This window comes from Glandiceps talaboti, chromosome 2 (genome assembly GCF_964340395.1).
Source record: "Glandiceps talaboti chromosome 2, keGlaTala1.1, whole genome shotgun sequence".
NCBI lineage: Eukaryota > Metazoa > Hemichordata > Enteropneusta > Spengelidae > Glandiceps > Glandiceps talaboti.
The window spans coordinates 23,281,747-23,304,113 of NC_135550.1; the positions used below are offsets into that span (position 1 = coordinate 23,281,747).

At 36.8% G+C, this 22,367-nt stretch overlaps 1 protein-coding gene across 1 annotated transcript in view; it reads left to right on the forward strand.

Annotated features, from left to right (window-relative positions):
- Positions 1–4,586: 4,586 nt before the first annotated feature.
- The window catches only part of LOC144445718 (zinc finger FYVE domain-containing protein 26-like), a 50,467-nt gene continuing 32,686 nt past the window's right edge, over positions 4,587–22,367 (forward strand). The window contains exons 1-21 of the mRNA XM_078135364.1: positions 4,587–4,783; positions 5,873–5,951; positions 6,534–6,626; positions 7,545–8,195; positions 8,542–8,709; positions 9,125–9,213; positions 9,622–9,800; positions 10,121–11,266; positions 11,806–11,880; positions 12,481–12,656; positions 13,327–14,380; positions 14,596–14,698; positions 15,027–15,256; positions 16,197–16,429; positions 17,100–17,266; positions 17,897–17,982; positions 18,367–18,467; positions 18,972–19,064; positions 19,606–19,831; positions 20,416–21,335; positions 22,101–22,322. Of these exons, the coding sequence (XP_077991490.1) occupies positions 4,587–4,783; positions 5,873–5,951; positions 6,534–6,626; positions 7,545–8,195; positions 8,542–8,709; positions 9,125–9,213; positions 9,622–9,800; positions 10,121–11,266; positions 11,806–11,880; positions 12,481–12,656; positions 13,327–14,380; positions 14,596–14,698; positions 15,027–15,256; positions 16,197–16,429; positions 17,100–17,266; positions 17,897–17,982; positions 18,367–18,467; positions 18,972–19,064; positions 19,606–19,831; positions 20,416–21,335; positions 22,101–22,322 (6,288 nt within the window). The remainder of the gene's footprint in view (positions 4,784–5,872; positions 5,952–6,533; positions 6,627–7,544; positions 8,196–8,541; positions 8,710–9,124; positions 9,214–9,621; positions 9,801–10,120; positions 11,267–11,805; positions 11,881–12,480; positions 12,657–13,326; positions 14,381–14,595; positions 14,699–15,026; positions 15,257–16,196; positions 16,430–17,099; positions 17,267–17,896; positions 17,983–18,366; positions 18,468–18,971; positions 19,065–19,605; positions 19,832–20,415; positions 21,336–22,100; positions 22,323–22,367) is intronic.

Here is a 22,367-nt window from a genome sequence, read left to right on the forward strand (position 1 = left end):
GTTCAACCTGCTAGTACCTCTCCAACCAGGACACTTGTCAGATCATGACAAACATTTTCAAACATGTACATGTCAGGGACCAGTCCGTTTCGTTGGCCTGTGGTACATATATATTTGTTCTTGTCTCTGTTTCTTTCATATTTTTTTAAATATTACTTCATGTAAGGGTTCAAACATAACTATACATAAAATTATACATATACATGTATTACCTAGCTACCACACTACTTACAGAACATGCCATGTAAATATCATAGTTTGGCTATTTCACAATCAGTGCGTCACTTATCTTGCACTTTGGGGCAAAAGTGAACTTGAAGATTTTTTAATGGTAATCTTCATCTATTAGATAGTTTATAAAAGAACAACTACAACAACTTAGATTAAATCTAAATTGTTCTAGTCTCTTCAGTATGGATTTGTCAGAAGGGATGAATATAATATACTTCCTATTTCGGACACTACATGCAATATCAATGCCCCTATACCAATGTTACAGGTCCACTTTTATAACATGGAAAATTTATTTTAAAAGTTATATTTACTTTAGCTTTTTTAAGTTTGGCAATATTACCTCAGAGGCTATGAATAACCTAAAAATTGCCTAAATGGAAACAAAAACTCCAGGTCTACCGGGGGACCCCTTGGACTCCCTTACCCCATAGGCCACTCATTTGTTAAACCAACAATAAGATTCACCAAAATTGGTAAAAAAAACTTTAAGAGCTTCTAGGGGAGACCCCCTAGAACCCCCCCCCCCCCATTAGAGGCAGACATATCCCAGTCTCAAATCAAAGTTCTTTCCTCCACCTCTTACTGTCAAGATGCTATAAAACTTTATTTTAAAAAAATGTTTCAACCTTATGTAGCTGCATTTTATATGTTAGAGCTGTCTTGTAAAGCTTGGAAATTATTGTCTGAAAGTGTCTGTGAATAGCCTAAAAATTGGCTTCAGGAGTAAAAATCCTCCAGGGCTTCTAGGGGGAGACCCCCTAGAACCAACCCCACCCCATACACACACTCGAACAAGAGGTGGACATATCCCAGTCTCAAAGCTCTTCCCTCTACAGCTTACTGTCAAGATGCTATGAAACTACTTTATTCACAGTGGTCAGTGACTTTTTGTCGGCCCAATAGAATAAAACACTGACCACCCTACTCCCCCAGGCTGGAGAACTGACCGGTCTGTCTGAATGTTTGAGCTCACCAATCAAGTTTCCGATTTGCGTTTTCAGTGTGTCATCATACATACCATGGCATAAAAACTGACAATGATGTTTATTTAATTGAAAATCAAACATGTATTGAAATATGTAGTTTTCTGAATATAATCTGTGTGTGATAGAACAGCATCTTTTTACTCTCTTTATTACCCTGTGCGAAAACCAAACAGAAAATTGTAGCAACAAAAGTAGGTGTTCAACATAGGCGTAAAAAATCCAGATATCTCAAAGAAGGAAAGAAAAAAAAGTTACCAGCATAGGCGAAGGAGAAAAATAATAATTCACAGGCAAGCAGGTGGGGAAAAAATAATGACTCTCCACCAATCTTCCAAGCCCCCCCCCCAGGATATCAAATGGTCTACCCCTAAGTCTGGATGCCACTGTGGTTTCATATATCATGTGGTGTGAAGTACTTTGGTATAGTATATTACGCAACCTATCACCGACTTCATTCATCGTAAGTTATAAGGACATACTCAGTTGTAAAAGTCAAACTTTCGGGATTTTAGATACGCTGAAATCTGGTTTATTGATTTTTGACGGAAATCGAGTGTAAGCCCTAACTAAATTACAGTAATATTATTATTCACAGTCACTTGTGAGCTATCTAATATTTCATTCTAAGAGCTAATTAGTCTGGTTCCCATACGGGTATCATTTACATCATGACTTTGCTAATCAATTCAACATCAAGTTTCTAACCAGTAACACAGTCCCTCATCATGTTCATAGTGTTTATTGGGGGCAGTTATGTAATGTCCAACAATGGTATATTTGTCAGTTCAGGTGCGAATATTCACAAAATACTGTCACCGCAGACACTGGTCACGGTTTGTGAACATTCGAAAATACCTAAGATAGCCGTCATTATTTACGACATGGGGTGGTGGTGGTGGTGGTGGTGGTGGTGGTGGTGGTGGTGGTGGTTGTGGCGGCGGTGGAATTGCTTCGAAAATCCACAAAATTTGAGTGACCCCCTTCCTGGCTTAAAGTTTTTTTTTTCGTAACTCCCCCCCCCTTGACACAACATTTTTTCATACCCCCTCACTATTTTACCGTCATCATTAATGGTGCAACAAACATTATACAAATTGAGGTTGAGTGTTCCATTGAAACACCACACGCACACACACTCACACACATGTACACATATATTAAATTTCTCGTGGTTCGAAGTAAAGCGGGAAATTATTGTCTTGGCATGACGTAACTACTGGCCAATAGGAGGCCAGCTTTACACAGGTGTTCTGTGCAACGTAGTGAAAGTGTGACAGTATTCATCAGTCTAGCATTGCCACCAGTACGTTGTGCATATCCACTTTCAATTTTTCGAAATAACTTATTTCGTTTTGCATGTCCGAGCCGAAGTTCTAGATCAGCTTTTTATTTTCGTTCCACAAACGTCACCTTTCTGTAAAAAGATGCCCAACTTTTTTCAGCACATGTAGCATTGCTTTTGGGTACAGGTTTCCAGAACTTTTTTCCTTAGAATTACAGGGTTTTTATTTCTGTTTTTTCCTGGGCGGCTCTGTGCTCTCTGGACGTTTCCAGCCTTGTAGATTCCGTATGCCTTTTCGGCAAATTTACTTTCGTTCTTGTACAATCTTTTGCGCCGGCAAACAATTTCGTTTCACGGCTTTTTCAGTCAGACTTGTACTTGTACTGTTCAATAAAGGTTTGCGTGGCCGTGCACACATTACTCGGGCAACGCTTCCCCCTACACTATGACTTGTGTCATGTGTGTGTCTGTGTTTGTGTGTGAAGTCTGGATAAGACGCATACATACGTACGTACGTGCGTACGTACGTCCGTACATACATACATACATACATACATACATACATACATACATACATACATACATACATACATACATACATACATACATACATACATACATACATACATACATACATACATACATACATACATACATACATACATACATACATACATACATACATACATACATACATACATACATACATACATACATACATACATACATTAAACGTTAAAGTTGAAAAAGAAACAAAAACCAACGTATAAAGAACATTTGCAAAACAATGTTATATCTCTACACAACGGGTAACGCTGAAGTAAAACACTTTCTCTATGTGCTACACTTGTTTATAGCATTCATATAATGTAAAGGGTAATATTTACTAGCCTAGCATGCGGCCTTTCTGATGTAGTCAGTTCAACTTGTTGCATAGGCTATTTTTCATCCAATTCTTTATTGTAGAAATATTGTTGTAACTTTGTTAAAAATAAAGATATTGACTTCAAATTTTCAGAGTTTGTCCCTTTAATATTCATCGTAACATTAAAAACATTAAAATATAGTTTGTTTAAATTATGATTGCTATGGATGCTATAAACGACTGTGGTACATACAGAAAACACTTTACTTTGGTGTCATGGGTTGTATAATTAAGCTTATGGTTTTTTTTTTCATTTCCAAAAGTATGAAAGTAAATCAATAAAAATTAATTTTTAAAGACCAGATCGAAACGTCACGTTTCTGAGAATATTGCGAACTGAAGAATACAACCATGCATATAACTTGTTTCCATAATCATAAACCACATCCTCTTTTACGGTATACGTCACCATCCAAGAAAAGAGTTTTGTTTGATTTTTTTCCTTCAATTTCTCAACATGTCACTGAAGAATTCTAGTTTTCAAGATTGCATGTTTCCGTCTCGAGTGGTGCTTTACTATTATACCCAGTTTGCCAGCTACTGCTATTCAGGGAGGTGATTATATCATAGGGAGCAGGAGCAATATTTGAGAATCGATATGCACAGTTTTTCTTCTTCATATTTTTATATTTTTACTTCTTTCTTCTGCTTTACTCAGTAAAGACGATACTATAAATCATGAATGTGTTTTACTATAAATAAAGGCAGATTCTCAAAATATTGTTACTCCTCATGATGATAAGACAGTGGTAAGGACGGTAGGAAATAGGAAAAGACTGTCAGAGGAAACGATTGTTTTGATTGTAACATTTAAAACTGTATTTGAAATATAGAGAAAAAATAACTTAAACTAATATTAGAAGTCCCGAAATTCATGAAAACAAATGATGTATTCCTCCTTGATCCTGGACCCTGTGGTATGAGCAAGTGCTAGTATTGAGGCTTCCTATGCTCGAATACGAATGTTAACGGAATCCGAAGCTTTCTTGACTCGAAGGTCATTCCGTGACCCTTGGATTGAAGTTTGGTCGACATGCAAGTTCACAAGTTATATATCGTGGAATTTTGTAGTGCACGACATGTTCATTGGTGGGCAGTATTATTCGGAATGAGAGAAGATTCACAGATACGCAACTAAATGTCTGTATAGACCCTGAACATGACGCATCCCTTTGGCAAAGAGGAGGCGGTTTCGGCCGAACAACGCTTCCGGTTTTTCTGCAACAACCTGAGACTTGGCCAATGGGAGTTAGCTCGTTCATGTATAAAACAGTGTCAATCACATCAGAATGAAGTGTCGAAAACGACCATCAAAGACATCCTCAACACAGCCGTGGAATGTCCATATGAATGCAGGTATATGTGAATGCATACATTTGTAGTTTTGGTAAGAGATTGCGGTCGCTAGTTGTGCCCACAGGCACTTGAATCAATACTCTTTCTACTATACATTTTTTAAAAATCATACAGAGTGATTCAAGTGCCTGTGGTTGTGCCCCTCACGTTACACATGTTATTATAAGTGATTGAGATCTTTCTCATCGGTCTGTAGAGCCATGGCCAGTTCGCAAATGCAAATTGATGATTTAGAGTGATCACTTGACATCAATGATGTATTGATCAATCAAATGAGGAAAGTAAACAATAGTTTATAATGTCTTAGTATTTCTCATTTCTCAAGAGTGAAGTTGAGAGAGATTCTTGAAAAGGTGGTATAACAATGTAGCAAATATGTATGACGGCAAACCAGAAAATATGATGACTCATATATCATTGTGATCTATTATTTGTCTATTTATCATATCATAATTAATACATATATGCCTCATTTAAATGCTATCAGTGAAGACATACAGATTAAATAGGGTGTTCTTTTTTGTAGTTCTGCCAGACAACTATTTTCTAAGATGTTTAATTCTTATCTGACATGGTTTCCTAAAAGGCACAGGGTTAAATCCCAGGTCCTCGCATACAAGCACATTTAAATAATTCATAACATCACACAAGTACCATTCTCTTTTTTTTGCCGTCTGTATGCGAGTAGGTTTGTTGGTAGATTTAGATAAAACAAACACATTTTGTTTTGCTCAAATTTCCATGCAAGGCCGTATTTCATACTATTTATGTATCTAAATGGTTGTTCAAGACAAAAGTTTTGAACTTTGACATTTACATTTCACCAGTCTAGTAGATCCTACACAAGCAGAAAATTGAATTTTACATGACATGCTAGCATTGTGGGTTTTTTTCTGTGTTTGTTTTTTCCCCTGTCTGCCTGGTAGGATTTGGGGGAAATTCAAGGACAGCAAACAAAATATTAATTGATGGATCCTTATGCTGTTTTGACAAAATCTGTAAATTGTTGTTAGAGTTCATGTTATATATCATAATGTGTCACTGTTTGTTTCTTTGTTGTTTAATTGGTTGTTGTTTTCCCCTTTCCAGTTATGGTTCTGCTAGTCTTCCATCACCTAACCATTTATCCTGGTTGTGTTTACAAGACTGTGAACATTATTTTGGAAAGGTAAAGTGTTTTGCTTTTCAGCTGCTCTCCTTGCAAACATTAAGACTTCCATATACTGATTTACAGAAAACTATGACACTTTGTTCATTTGTAAAAGGAGCTAGGTGTACCTTGGCAGTCAGAGCAGAGTGACTTGGTCACCCCTTCACTTAGTGCACTGTAGAATTAGCAAGACGTGATATAGTCACTAGTCTGGTGGGTGAGACTGTCTGTTATACTCAGATGATACTGCTTACTGCTGGTGTTTATGAAATTCATGCGTTAGTTGCTAGCCTGCCAACTTGCATATACTGATGGGTAATAGCTGACTCTTCCTTTAATTAAATATCCAAACTTGATTTGCTTTTAGTAGTTTGACTGCAACTCAAAGAGCTTCTCTGAGAAAAAGATTTGGGTTGATAATCTGAAACTTGGTCTGTGAATCAGGTGTAAAAATGTGATATATGGACAAAGAAATTAAATGCAATATGACTGGACAGACTAGAATATTATAGTGTTGACATATTTCTAGGAATGTTTCATTCATTAATTATGTGAAAATCAGTCATGATATGATGTAAGCTGTGTTATTTTTTTTGACAGGATTCACTTCCAAGGCTCCTTCACAGAGATGTGGAATTTCGGCTACTATTATTTAGTTCGTGTTCCATGGATATATCAGCAAGTGTACTGAAGGTAAGGCTTTCACCAAAACACTTACTATGAAATCCTACAAACTTTCCTGAATAGCTTTGGAAAATATATTAAGACCTGCATTATGTTTGTGATGTGAACAATGTCAAAAGCTGAGGTTTACTACCAAAATATAACAAGAGTTAAGTGTTACAGATGTATTTATGATCCACAAGTAAGCTCCTAAAGTTAAATGTGCTGGAACTGAACACTTTTCTCCACAACTGGGTACTCAATATATATTTACATAAAACTAATCAAGGTTTAATTTACTGAGGGTACATGCTCTGAACTGCATTAAAATACACCTTATGATGTTGCTACACACAATGAACCTCAGAACTGAAAGAATGACCCACCATGATAAAATGACAACTTTGTACAGCAGTGAACTAAAGCTAATGTTGTATGTAGGTGCAGTATTATGCCAGTTTATAGTGTTAAAGTTGAGGTAGTGACTACTGATGTTTAGGCAAGCTTCATTAAGTAGTAAAACATACATAACCTTTTAGTGTAAAACAAAAATGACAAAAATATGCACGAGTTCCAGACTATGTCCTTTTGACAAGTGCAGCTGGAGGGTTCACTGAGGTGGAAATTTTTACATACAGAATTATTTCTGACAATCTCAGTCTATTTATGTGATCTTATTACATTTCTATTTGATCACTAACTCATCCATCTATCATTGTATCAGTGTCTGTCAAAATACTCATCTGATTTTATCCATGCTAGCTGAAATTTACATTGATAGATTTACCACAGTGGTACTAATGTAAATTACATAAAATATAATAATGCTATAATGTATTACATGAAATATTGTTATACAGGAAGTTCTGGAACAATACAAAATTTGGAAACCCATGAATATGCATACACTTAAATTGATAAAAATAAATTTTGTCTTTTTGTCGGTAGGGTCTGTATAACTACCATAACCATCTATTAACATATCAAGATGCTGGTGCTGGCTTTGTAGATGTGATACCAACCCTAGATTCTGAATGTTTAGAAGCACTTGGAAGGATTGTAGAGAAAGATCCTGTTTTAGGGTACACAATTATCAATTACATAAGCCTCAAGGGAAATGAGGAACACTTTGAAAACAACCAGAAATTACAACAGACTTATGTAGACTGTATACATAAGGACCTGCAAGCACTGAGGAATGAATCACTGGAGGACTTTTCAGTGTCTGGAATTGTAAGACATATGTGCGATACACTAAAATTACTAGATCCTGCCCCAAACATGAGAGCTCTTCAAATCCGGCCACTGTTCAGGGAAATTTTGAGACTCTTGGCAGAAAAGCCATCTATTGTTCAGTACTGTGATGTATATTCAGCATTGATGGGTAGAGACACAGTTTATTTGATTCAGCAGTTCTTTGACGTTGAAAATGAATTCCGTCAAGAGATTGTGAAACACAGTGATTTGTCAATGTCTTATGTGAAAGACAACATAGACATCAGTCTGCAGGTATCACAACATAAGAATATAGAGAATTACTGGAAGGACATGTTTTATCGATGTCTGAAGTCAGAAAGTCATGCATTGGAAAATATAGTAGTAAGTAAACACTACTTCTGTTTAGCCTTGTCTCACACTTTCTGAAAGAGGATTCTTGATGTTGACTAACACAGGGTGCTGTTTGAAGGCTAATTTTTTGAAGCTGAGTGGAATGGTCACTTTGTTAAATAGCAAAATTTTGCTGTATAGGGTACAAGTGGCACATCCTATACCTATAAATCCAAGAATGTTCATTTAATACTTGTGTATTCATTTGCATATCATATGTCTACAGCGAAGTGCAATAATGTTTTCAGTACCACTAGTATGCACACACACTGACCAGTACAAGTAATCACCAATACATATATGATAATAATGCATTACATATTTATTTTAAATCCAGCAAACAGCTTTGCAGTTAATCAAAGAAGGATTGTTTGAAGAGTTGACAGCATTGCTATCACCTGAAAATTTGGAGCCATTGAAACCTTTGGTTCTTTTGTTAGGATGGAATTATTGTACAAATTGTTGTACAGCCACACAGTTACTGAATGCCTTGTGGATCAAACAAGTAAGTAATGGAGTTATTGTACAAACTGTTGTATGGCCACACAGTTACTGAATGCCTTGTGGATCAAACGAGTAAGTAATGGAGTTATTGTACAAACTGTTGTATGGCCACACAGTTACTGAATGCCTTGTGGATCAAACAAGTAAGTAATGGAGTTATTGTACAAACTGTTGTACGGCCACACAGTTACTGAATGCCTTGTGGATCAAACAAGTAAGTAATGGAGTTATTGTACAAACTGTTGTACGGCCACACAGTTACTGAATGCCTTGTGGATCAAACAAGCAATTACTTCGCCAAATTTTATGCAAGCATGCATCATTTTCATAGCAACAACTGTTTTACTTTCCATATCAAAACGATTAGGCAGCATTAGATGTATACATTAAAATGTTCATGTCTTGGTCACTTTCAGGAAGTCAAGACCCAACCTGTGTTAGAGCAAGCCTGTAATAAACTTGCTTATCAAGTACAATTAGTGCAATGGTGTTTGCAGAAAGCACAGTGAGTAGTCTTTTATTCAAGTACTCTTCTTCCATTAAGACTTGTCATCAGAATTCTTAAGAGATCTGTGTTCCATATTTAGGGACTGATTTAACGATACAGAATAAAAACAATAGTTATTGGTATTGATGATATAAATTTACATAACAATTTCAACATGTATGACGTTTACTTTTACTTTAATAGCTGCTTGAATGGGAATCAGATAGGACAGAGATTGTTATGTCGTGGATGTAATTTTATGCCATTAATCTCAGAAAGGATAATGTACTTTTCAAGGATTTTATAAAGTGTAGGAGACAACAATATTACAGGTAACAGCACTTTCAGCTAGCTTACGGTATGAAAACATCAAGCATAAATGTTCATTATAATGACTATGTTGTGTCATTCTTTTTTTTTTAACAGACCAATAGTTACAGCTAGTGATTCTAGTTCACAGCACCAGAGAGCCAGTCATATGTTCCATGGTTTAGAAAACCACTCCATTCTCTATGTCCTACACAAATCCTTGTACCTAGCTGATCTTGATGAGAAGCTGGTTCTTGATATTCTCCAAGAAAGGCCTGTACTACCAGCTACACATGGTAAGTTCAATTATAAACAGAGGATGTAAACAAGAGAAAAATACAAAAGATGATTTTTGGAGATAATCTTACTTGTTATTGATGCAAGTGTTTTATTTTCAGCTATACATGGGATTTTAGAATTATGCTAATTTGCATGGGAATTGAAAATATCTCCTTCATTTTTTTCAGTTTAGTGAAACATTACTTGGTACAAGAATAGACCCTTGAATAAACTTCTCACCCAGCTGTACTGTTATATAGCTCTGTAACAAATCTGTTTTGTTTATGTTATTTTCTCTGTACACTCACTGCTCTGATGTCAATGTTTTTTCCCGTAGAAAGCAAAGGTGATGACGGGAAAGAGAAGAAGTCAGTAAGATTTGCACCGACAGAGGAGGAAGACAAGCAGTTATCTATTGAACAAGAAAGAGATGCAATCATCTACAGAAGTTACTGTGCCCTCAAACTAGTACTGGATGTAATGTGTTTCTGTAAACAAGGACCTAGTGGATATGACAACAACTCAGTCGCAGTGCAACTAGAATCCCCAACAGCTTCAAAATTAAACTCAGTGTCAAGAGAGTCTTGTGAAAACGATACCAAATCTGAAACTCAAATATTTACAGATATTTATAACAACCAAGTAAGGAAGAAACTACAAGCAGTTCGTCAACATCTTGCACAGTTGTATCCATTGACATACAGGGTAGAGACATTGGAAAATATATTTTCCCTGCTTTTTGTCACTCATAATGATCTAAAAGACAGCAACTCAGTACAGGTAGAAAATGTAAGTGACTCAGAAGAGGGGCATGTGGATGAGTATCCAAGAACACGGTCTAGTGGAGAGAGTGCTACTTCTCCAATGACTCCTGTCCTAGAGAGGTCTTTGGAAATGAGTGGAGAAATGAGTAGTGAGTTTGTAGAAGTGACAGTTCCTGATTTTGCAATACAACGAATGAGCAATGGTCGGGAGAAGAAAAATGGATCATTTCATAGTGATTCAGATAAGTTGAAATCTGATAATATCAGTCCGAGGAGCTCTACCAGTGTTTGTCAGGAACACAAGACAGGTTACATTGCTAACAGACAAGTGACTGGTGATGTTCTAAACACTCTTAAAGATTGCCTGGTTGATCTCAGCACTGCAAAGTATGTTCAGTCTGAAACCTACAAAGGAGAAGAAGTCATAGAGACTCAGACAGATCTAGCAAATCACATCAAATGTTCCGTACCTGTGAACAGTTTACAGCAAAGGCTTGCTAGACTTAGTCAGTACATCAATGAAGCTCAGTGGAGGTATCAGCTGGTATCAAACACATCGAATGAACACAAAGAGGAACTGACATGTCCTATAGATGATACCTATGATAGTTACACTGAGGACGACAGTCTCAGTTACTATGGTGACTCAGATGGTGAGAACAGATTGTCCAGGAGAAGGAGAAGGATGTCCAGTGACTTGAAGAGCAGAAGTTCTTCTTGTATGTAAAATATTATGTATATCAAGGCTTGAAGTTAGCAGTAGTCCATGGCACATAGACTACTAAACATCTTATTTAGACTATCAAGTTTATAAGGGAGTAGGCAAGGGCTGTATCTGAAACAGTTCACTTTGCTAAATCTGACTACCCAAACATAGAAGTTAAAATCAACCCCTGTCGACTTTATCGTTATCGTTACTTGATGTCAATCCTGTTAGAAGGCAGTTGTAAATTACATGTGATAGAAGATTTGGGGGCTGACAAATATCTTATTGATCAGTATCACACATGTACTCCACACATGTAAGTTACAGAATCAATGTTTAGCAGATCATACCAGTCTTTTCTTTTGTCAACCCTGTTTGGATAGTTTTCCCCTTTTCTTACATGTCATGTTTCCATGTTGTTCATTTTAAGAAATATCTTTCAGTGTCTCTGTTTTTTCATAAGGATATTTCTGTCACCATTTAACAAATCTGAATCTTGTGACTAATAAATTGTACTGTTTTTCTTTCACACAATTTGATATCTGCATTTAGTGAGAGACAGTTCAGGAGTTGAGAGTGGTTCATATACAACTGGTTCACAGAAGAGTCAAGAACAACCAACATCTGGTAAATATCTGTGATGTCTGTTTTCATTACCAGATACCTGTTACATGGTAATCTCTATATTTCACATCATGTGTATACATTAGTCAGTTTACCCTTTCTAAATCACATTTCTTAGGGTGTAAAGAAAAATCCCGGTGACTGTCTCGTACTTGGTGATGTATTGTGTGTTTTATCAAAGCTGCTGTGACTTAGAAAAATTACTTGTAAACAGTTGTCAGCTAGTACAAAAAAATTGAGATGAAAGTATTAGTCATGATGTGGTTGTAATTGTAACTTGGGAAGGTATGACTTGGTACAGTATGGCTTGGTGCAGTGTGCCGTAGGAAGGTATGGTTTCATGAGGTGACACTGAGGGAAATATGACTTGCCAAGGTGTGACTTAGGGAGGTATGACTTGGTGCAGTGTGGCATAGGGATGTGTGATTTGGAAAAATGAGACTTTGGTATCAGGAGGTAAGACTTGATGAGGTATGACTTGGCCTTGATGAGGTATGACTTGGCAATTGAGGTGGGACTAAGGGGGTATGACTTAGCAATGTCTGACTTGATCATATTTCATCAGATTACCATGATTACAATTCGTGTATCTTGTAAATACAGATGCCAGTGCAAACAACAGGGATAGAAGGAGGAGGAAAAAACGCAGACACAGAAAGAGAGGCAGTGGTAGAGGTCTTCACAAGTCAAGTGGAGGCATAATATCAAGACTGCTAGCATCACCTAATACACTGCTTAGAATGTGTCTAAGGAAAGCCAACTATCCTCAAGCTAGACAAGTGAGTAGCTTATCAAGAATCTAGACTTAGCTCTAAGGACTTCTAGTTGTACAGATTTATTTCACTACACATCATAGTGTACTTATAAAACACTGTTAGGTATATATTCAAAGCTACAGCTGTGTGTGATTTCAGGAGGTTATATGCAAGGAACACATACTATATGCTGTCATTATCCATTGAGTATCAAATTATAAACAGAGGAAGTGTCTGGTTTGATATCGATGGGAACTATTCACAGAAACTTGTATCTCTCTGCCTGTAATAGTATGCTTTAACTAGATTGTAATTTCCTAAATTATGTTTCAGTGTCATTAGCACTATTTTGCCCAGTGAAGTTGTAGCATTAAGAAATATAATAGACATCATATCAGAGTTGAAGACAAATATAATATCAACATGGACCCTGATATATTACTGTTATCTTGGCAGATGAAATGAAAATATTCAGATTTATTTAATTTTATGTTATATGCAAAGTCAGGAAGAATATTTGTCAATATCTTGTATCTTATTGTGGAGCTGCATAACAGGTTCAGTTGTCTTGGCTGAAAATGATTGGAATATAAATTATGCATTTTTAATATCACCTCTAAAACTTGGCCTGTTGTCAGTATTAGTATCAGGGGTATCTGTATGTAGATATGAGAACTCAGATTTGTTTTCACAGGTCACAAAGTTACTGAACATTGAAGACAGAGCTGAAGTGATAGAAGCATCATTTGCACAGCATTTTCAAATTGCTATGAAAAAGTTACAAAGTTTGGGACCTAAGAAAGAGAAAGTGAGTGAGAGATCTTCTATACATCATAGAACTCCACTGATCAAGTCAGACCTAGGTAGTATTGCAGATGTAGCTGCAGCAGGAATGGCCTCACCGTCTGCTATGGGAATAGTGGACGAGTTGCTGAGTACGTCAGAACTTCCCATCATTATCAATGAAGACACCAGGGATGCCAGCAATGCTGTGGTGGCCAAGTTTGCCACAAACTCTGATATCGCTACCCTGATCAAGTTAGATCTGGCCTGTACTGCTAGTAGTAGTTGGCATTACTGCAGGGACTTGTTAGAAGTATGCACAGACCAGCTACAAGCTGAAAGTATAGAAATGGGGTCCAGGGAAAGAATGCCCTCTACTGGAAGACAGAGTACCAAGAAAGTTGTCTCAGAGAAGGAAGGAAAAGTGCTAGTAGGTCCTAAAACCATCATTCAACAAATCTGGAATCTTCTCAATGCAAGTACTTATGAAAGCAGTGTACCAATTAGACAAACATCACTTCAGAAACACTTCCAAAGATGTTTGAGAAATATCCTGACCACAGGTACATATCCCATTACAGCAGCAACTCTTCAAGCACATGTAAACAGCTGTAATGAGCAGGCCTTAGTCATCAAGAAGTTACAAAATGTGTTAAAAGAGTACACAGAGCCAGAAAGTGATGTGGTCATCAAAACAACTGGAAGGCCCAGTTCTCCAGAGAAAGCAAGGAAGAGTGCTGCCATTGCAGCTGTATCACAGTCTGTTAGTAGATCTGTGGTCAGACAAACTATGTCACAGCTACTGGAGACATATGATAAAAACACACACATGGTGTATGGGGAAGTGATCATGGAAAAGACTGATGGTGATAGTGGTGGAACCAAAGCTGACTACTTGAGAAGTTTATATCAACATGTGGATGTGTTAGCTTCACTGGTATTGGACAGTACTAATGTTATGGCTGGTAAGTCGCCCAATCAGATTGGCCAATTTAGAATGTTGCTAGTTAGCTATCATTGTCAATATGATCATATTGGAATAAAGACTGTACCAATATTAATGCAATATAGTCCATTTTGATAAATAAAAATCTTAGCAAACACTTGTCAAGAAACATACCCAAGGCAGTCTCTTGAGATGGGCAGAATTCTTACCTAACTTATATTCTGGTATTGACAGGGTCCAGCAAAGTGAAATCACCCAATCCATTTACAGTTTTAGAAGAAGGTCTAACAACAATGCTAGGCAGGATGATATTTGACCAACAAATACCACCAACCAGGTAACATAGTGTTCTTCTTGTACATAGTAACACTCAATATATGGTGTGTAGCACATAGGAGAGGAGTTTCACCAATAATGAAAAAATTCAGAACTCCTTGACCAATAGGTTTACCAACTTACAAAACCCAACCAAATATTGCCAGATGTACTAGATAATTTGAGACTTGTTTGTTGAAGATGGATGCATGTTGGTACAAACTGTATACTGATTATGAAGATCATGTGAAATTATAAGTTGTTACTTCAAATCAGTACTTCATGTGTGCTTTGGTAACATTTTGAAAACTGGTTAGAATCAAGTATCAATTTCTATTCTACTGTACTAGGTTAGAATCTGTTGCTGGTCAGCTGAAACTCAACTTGGTGCAGACTGTTGTACAGATGTGTTGTCCCAGTATTCCATTGACTCCAGGGACATCACCAAGGACACAGAAAGCTGAGCTGGACTCCTGTGGTAGACTGGTCCTGAATGCCATGGATGGTAACGTGAACGATAGAAGGCATCCTGAATCCATTGCTAGTGATTTGTTGACAAGGATGCTGGCTTTGATGAGAGGTAAACTTCACTGGCATTCATCTATATCTGCTATGGGAAAACTTTAACAAATGAAAAGTGGCTTCTCTTCACTGTAAAGTTTAACCTAATTTCTATTGAAAATTGCGGTTGCGACTACCAAGTGTAGTCAAAACTAAAGAAATTGTGTCCCAATATATGAGTTTTTTACCCCAAACTTTTGTTAGGGTTGTTTCAACATGCAATGCTTATAAAAGAAGTCAGTTATAAACAAGGACATTCCTATTCTTATGCACCAACTAAATTGTTTACTTTAATAACATTTATTGATTGTTTAGATCAAGTCTGCTGAATTGAATGAATTTTTGCAAGTATTTACATAGTGGTAAATTTTGAATTTCAAAGTTATTTATACTGTCAAATAGTTCAACTTTAGAAAGCACCATGAAGAATTTAATTTATCCCCATTAGAAGACCCTTTGCAGACTGACTATTATATCGTTACAACTGACTACTAGATGGCAGTGTGATCATCCTACAGATGACATTTGTTGTAATTGTAAATCTTATGTTGATAGCCACCCTGATTTTTCAAGTGCAAACTTACATGTCACATCAACAGTTAAAAAACAACCCAAAAAATAAAACAAAACAAGAAAACTTTATTATCTCTGTACAGAGAAATTAATTAATTAATGATATGTAAAGACCCAGGGGTCAATCACTGAGTCTTTGCAGTAAAGCTATCCAATCAGTGGTACTCTATTGATAGCTAGGATCATTTGTCCTTGACTAACTTTTTCTATAGCTCAGCCAAAAATTTTTTTTTCACCTCTAATCTTTAATCCTAATCTGAGGTAGGCCTCTAGTTGAACCACTTTCATGTTTGGTAAATTTGCAACTCAGTGTAAGTTGTCCTTTGAAGTACTTTAAGTTACCACTATTTGCCAATGTGTGTAATTCATTCATTTTTATCCAACAGTGCATGCCCTGCATACCAGTGGTACCCCAGTATTTGATATTGTAGCTGCTGTTAGTATGATTAACACAGAGGAATATAAAGACATAATCCATGGTACTCAAGCCTTTGCACAAGTTGATCTAACACAACTACAAAATAGAGCTGAGAAGATATGTTTTTATACTAATTTACTCAATATGATGTTAATACATGCATCCTTGGAGAGTATATCAAGATATAAGAAGAGTAAAGAGGTTGGTTCACTTGTTTTCTTACTGATCTTCAATTTATTGTGGTACGCTTTTGTTATATGAAGAGTGATTTATTGCTACATGATCAGGTTTCTTCCTCCGCAGAAAACGTACAATCAGTAGTATGGAGTTTTCACCATAATTATGCAAATAGTAGTTCTTCCTGTGTCCTATGATTGAAGAGTGCAAGTGTTACATCAACTTCTTTGTTTGGCTATCAGATATGTCATGTGGTTCTGCTCTCAATGGGAAGGGGTTGGCCAATGTATGAGTTTACCATACCATGACTTCATTTATAATGATATCTAGAAAGGGGATCTGTGACTTGGAAACATGACTGGCACAAACACAAAAGTGGCTTCTGCAACTGGCTATGTGACCGATCATACTACTATCATACAATATTCGCTGATCACAACAATTTTGTGGTCATATGTGGTAGTTAAAACATGATGGATCACAGATAGGAAGAACGACTGATCGCAGATAGTACAACTGGTCACTGAAGCTATTTTTGACTTTATGCGAGTCACATTTCTAAGTTGCAGATAGTCTTTTGAGACACCATTGAATACCTTCTGATATGACATACCTCACAGACTATTTCTTAATGTGCCAACTCAGAGATTTTCATGATATTTTCATTCCACATTTCTACTTTTACACAATACAGGAAGTTTTTGTACCACATCACACCAGACACTCCTCCATCACTAAACAAGTAGAAGTGAAGGTTGATGAAGACACCTTGATACCATACACCTCCTCATCTACGACACTAGACCACCTGACATATATGTCTAAAATAGCATACAACATTGCACAGCTGGGAACCGTGAGGTAATAACATCCTCCAAACAGGATTGCTAACTTGTCATTATTTGCAAAAGGATTCAAAAAAAATATTAACATTCAGAAAAAACATTTCTGCATTTCAGAACCTGTACACTGAATAGCTGTGAGATTTTGTGTGTGCTTTGTGAGAAAGATTACTCCAAGAACTCCTGTTGATAATTATTTTACACCCCACCAAGTATTGACTAACTTTTGCACTCCTGTGTATTTGTGTATATGGACTGTTTTACTGACCAAATGCTCAATGAATGATGTTAATTCTGTAGTTGAGTAATAATATAGAATTGAGATAGATCTACAACAATGAAAAATCCATCAATTCAAAAATGCTAATGGTTACACTAGATTTCTGGTTAATTAGTTGTGATCTTCAGTATTTATGTATTCTACTGCAGCAGCTATATCATCATTTTGAGGTATTTCTTTAAAATTCATTAATACAAAGAGACTAAGTGTGTTCCCATGGTAGTAAGGATAGTTATGTCAAAGAAGTGACAAGTTTGTCTTGTCAGCCATATTTCATAACTTTACCATGACTTAGGTACATGACTTGTGTAATATGACAAACCTGCATGTGTGTCACATTAAATTGATACCATTTTCCTTGTATTTCAGTGCCTTGGACTTACGATACATCATTCTAAGGAATGGTCTTCTACCCCCCAATGTGTTAGACAATGTTCTAAACAGTAGGCTGTATGGTAAGTGCCTTTTCTTAACAGTCAAAACCCCCAGTGTAGTTAATAAAACTGCTTTATTGATCCAAATCAAAGTCGGAAGTTGAAATATTGTTGTTAAAGCAGGAGGACACCAAAGTACCTGCATTGTTCAGAAAGGTCAAACTGACCTTTCTTTCATACAGAGCTGGTTGATTTTAAATCAAACCCAGCCAATGCTTGGCAGGTTAAAACCCAGACTGCAGTGGTAAGAGGTGGCTGAGCTAATTGCTCAGCCAACCGATAACCTTTCAACAACACCAAGTCACAGATGTCATATTAAACTAGCTATTATATTTTATCGGGTAGTAGAATTACATCCATTGGTAATGAAATCTTGTGTGATAACGTCTTCATTATGCCCTTCAGGTTTAAATGAAAGTGATGTATGGAATCAGTTCACTCCACCACCAGACCCAAAGTTGTTATTTGTTATCAACACAGGTAACAGATCATCACCACCACTCAAGGTATGGATGTCATATCATACTTTATGCAATTTTATCATCAATCCAAATTGTGTAATATCAAAACAAATTGTATTCTCTTGTTCTAAATAACAAGTATTTGTATTAGTCTGCAGTTCTGAAAGTGAACAAAAAACTTTGCAAGTTACCCAACAGTATGCTCAAATTATCAAACTTTGTACATTTGGGGGTCAAAGCATTCTCTCAAATAATTTATTTCGAAAGGACATACGACATAAAACAAAGGATAGGGGAACTGATTTCAGTGTTGACAAATTATGAGTTTCTCATCGTCACTATTATGGAACATTCAAGGTATTCTTGTATATTGATACATTGTAGTTCCTTCTTACAGTATGATTGATATGAGAGTTTCAAGTTTCAAGTTCAAAATACCAGACTGAGTGATAAAAACTATGCACAATGACTGAAATGAAGCTGAACAGAACTACTGGTAAATGCTTTTTTGGTGATATTTTAAATTGTTTTTATTGTGTTCTCTCGTAGGTATTAAAACCCAAAGAGTTACAAGGTCAGCTGTTGGACTCAATGTCTTCCTATCTGAATGCAAATATAAAAGTGAATATTGAAAAACAGCAGGTAAGACCAGCATGATATGAATTATATTATGTGTAATCTTAGATTTAGATTTGTGACATTTACTTTCCCATTCAAGAATGAAAGTATACTACATGCATTCCATACTAGAGTAATTGGGCCCATCACAGCTATATCATACAGTAAACCATTGTGATTGGTCAACTTGTTGCTTGTTATTGGTCTGTACAATGCTGTATGGTCTATGAACTTATAAAAGGTGTTTACTTTTTGGTTTGTTTGTTGTTGCATGATCATGCCAACTAACTTTTCTTCATTTTCCATCTGTCACTGGTGATATCAACTAATCATTTTTACTTGTCTGTTTGTTACTTTGTATACCAAGTAGTAACTATTCCCATTGGTCTGTGTGTTGCTAGGTGATACCAAACATTCTTGTTGGTCTATTTGTAGCTAAGTGATACCAACTAATCATTCTCATTGGTCTGTTTGTTGGTAAGTGATACCAACTAACCTTTCTCATTGGTCTGTTTGTTGCTAGGTGATACCAACTAATCATTCTAATTGGTCTGTTTGTTGCTAGGTGATCATACCAGAACTGCTGCATTGGTTCTGTAATGACTTTGTTACTAGAGATGACAGTCAGGATGTGGACAGCAGTCTCCTCAATGAAGGGGTTCTCAACTTTGTTGCACCATTCACCAAGGCAGAGTTGAGATCCAAGCTAGAGAGTTTGATGTACAGTAGTGCTGCCAGACAAATAGAGTATGAACAGAGTGCCAGGCTGTCAAGGAGAAGTATCTTCCCAGGTAACACTAATTCACAATCTATTTTAAAACACTGAGAAATAGTTGAATTATGTATGGATGATACAGAAAGAATATATGTACAGAAAATCCAACAACCATAAAGCTACAGGTCAAAATGATATCATTTGCACTCATATACATTTCCTGGAATAAATAATATGTGTAAAGATGTCTTTATGTAAATGGTAAATTATCAAGCCTCTAATGAAGCATCCTTCATTGTAAAACCTAAATTGGTGTTTATAGCTGTTGATGTATGCATTTTGATATTGAAATAATCTGAAGCCTTGACAGTGTTATTCTTGGTGTAATAATAATTGACAACTTGTAATTACTCTCAACACTCCTTAAGAAATCTGTTTGTGTGTAAATTGATCAGTTTGATTGTTGAGTATTTCCATGTTTATAGTATTGCGTTTCTACATTAATATGATCTTTGATATGTGAGACAACATGTTGGTATCAGCCAACAATCTGCAAATTTAAATAACCTGAGCTTCTCAAAGCATGGTATTATCAATGCTGGTCTGAGCATCCGTGAAGTGTATGGCTACTAATCCCGTCACCAACTTTCATTTTTTTAGGACTCCAACAACAGGAAGAAGTGCGAAAACCATCACCATTCCAAGTTAAGACATCAGCATTTGACTACCGCTATGGGTATGTACTAGAAGAAAGTCTTGAACTTAGCCCTTGGAACTCACCAAAAAGAAGACACTCTTCTTTACCAAGAGACATACCATCACCTAATGGTGAGGCACTCCCACCTTATACCATGACAGATACCACCATCAAATATCTGAAACGAAAGTCTAACTTTGTCACTCCATTGGTGTTCATGTTGTCATCAGTACAACAAAGTACTGAAGAGGATGAGGCTGGAGTAGAAGTTGGAGTAGAAGTTGCTGATGATGATGATGAGAAAGATGAGAGTGGAAGCACTCCACTTGAAAAGATCCTAAATACCGTGGACAAATACAGTGCTCTACAGAGATACATAAGTACACATGTGACAGCCCTGTTTACAGCAAATGAGAAAGATGGACAGAGGAAGAAACGCACTCTGATGGAGAATCAAAAGAGGGACCTGGGTAAATGTATATTATCAGGAATGGATACATCAAAGTTTCAGTCACTGATACGATCATCACTGAATGAGTTGGTATGTAGTCACAGATGGCAGGATGCGGTCAAACTTATAGATTCTATCACATTCGATGATGGGAAAGTAACAGACGTTACAGTGTTGGTAGATTTCATTCTGTGCTGTGCCAGTAAAGTGAAGGGAAGACCCAATGATGGAGACAGTGATAACAGGTGGAAGTATCTACTCAGACTTACTGACCGGGAATTGTATGCACACACAGTGTTAGCTGGTCTCAAACAGTGGTCTGTTGGTGCCTGCATTGAATTATTATTAGAAGGTCTAGCTCATCCACCAACAAATAAATCATTGGTTGATGCACTTCAGAAGACATTGGATGATATGAGAGTATACCAAAAGGTCAGTGTAGACATTATGATAAACCTGCACCCCCACCCCACCACACCCTGTCACCCACATCTAAGTATCTGGAATAAATCTATAGTACCAAGACATTCTTCAATAAAGTTTTGATAGTACTCCTTCAATAATCCCAACCAATATAATATTAATAAATTCTTTTTGAATGTGATAAGTTATGACTTTGGAAAGCGTTTCCTGGATCATATAAATTTCCACTTGGAGGGAAAGATTTCCCCCCAAATGAATTCTTAGTTCATGCAGATAAACAAAATTCAACATGATTGTCTGAACTTTGGAATGGTGTACTCACAAAATAGCCAAACAGGTGTTTGATCTGAGCAGGGTTTCAGGCAAGATGAACTTGAACACTGATCAAAATACCTGTAACTCTAAAGGAATGTGTACAAGGAGGCAAGGGCTGAGGGCATGCCCCTGTATAGAGCCATTGCTCACATTTCAATTATGGGATATACTGTTTGAGTGCCCCAAGTTACTAGCCAGGCTTTTGGAACCACGAAATGTGTGTGTGTGTATGTGTGTGTGTGTGTGTGTGTGTGTGTGTGTGGGTGTGGGTGTGGGTGTGGGTGTGTGTGTGTGTGTGTGTGTGTGTGTGTGTGTGTGTGTGTGTGTGTGTGTGTGTGTGTGTGTGTGTGTGTGTGTGTGTGTGTGTGTGTGTGTGTGTGTGTGTGTGCCAGATGACTGGCTTGCTTTAAACTTATGTGTCAACATTTCGTTATTATTTTTTCCTGCTGCTGTTCCCAGGTATTGGAATGTTCCAGTCAGAAGTATTCTGAAAGTCTACATGAATCAAACCTGTTCTTGACTGGTGATCCACATCTAACTTCTGAAACAAAGTGGACATTTGTTGCCATGGAAATCAAGAATAATCCAGATCGAGTCATTGATATTCTGGTACATTGTCAAGAGTTTAATATAGCCAGGCAGTGGACTCAGAGTCATAGAGTGCCGGCCAATCTTAAAGAGGTATGTCCACTAATAGTTCTAGGAATTGGAATCTATCTAGCTTCC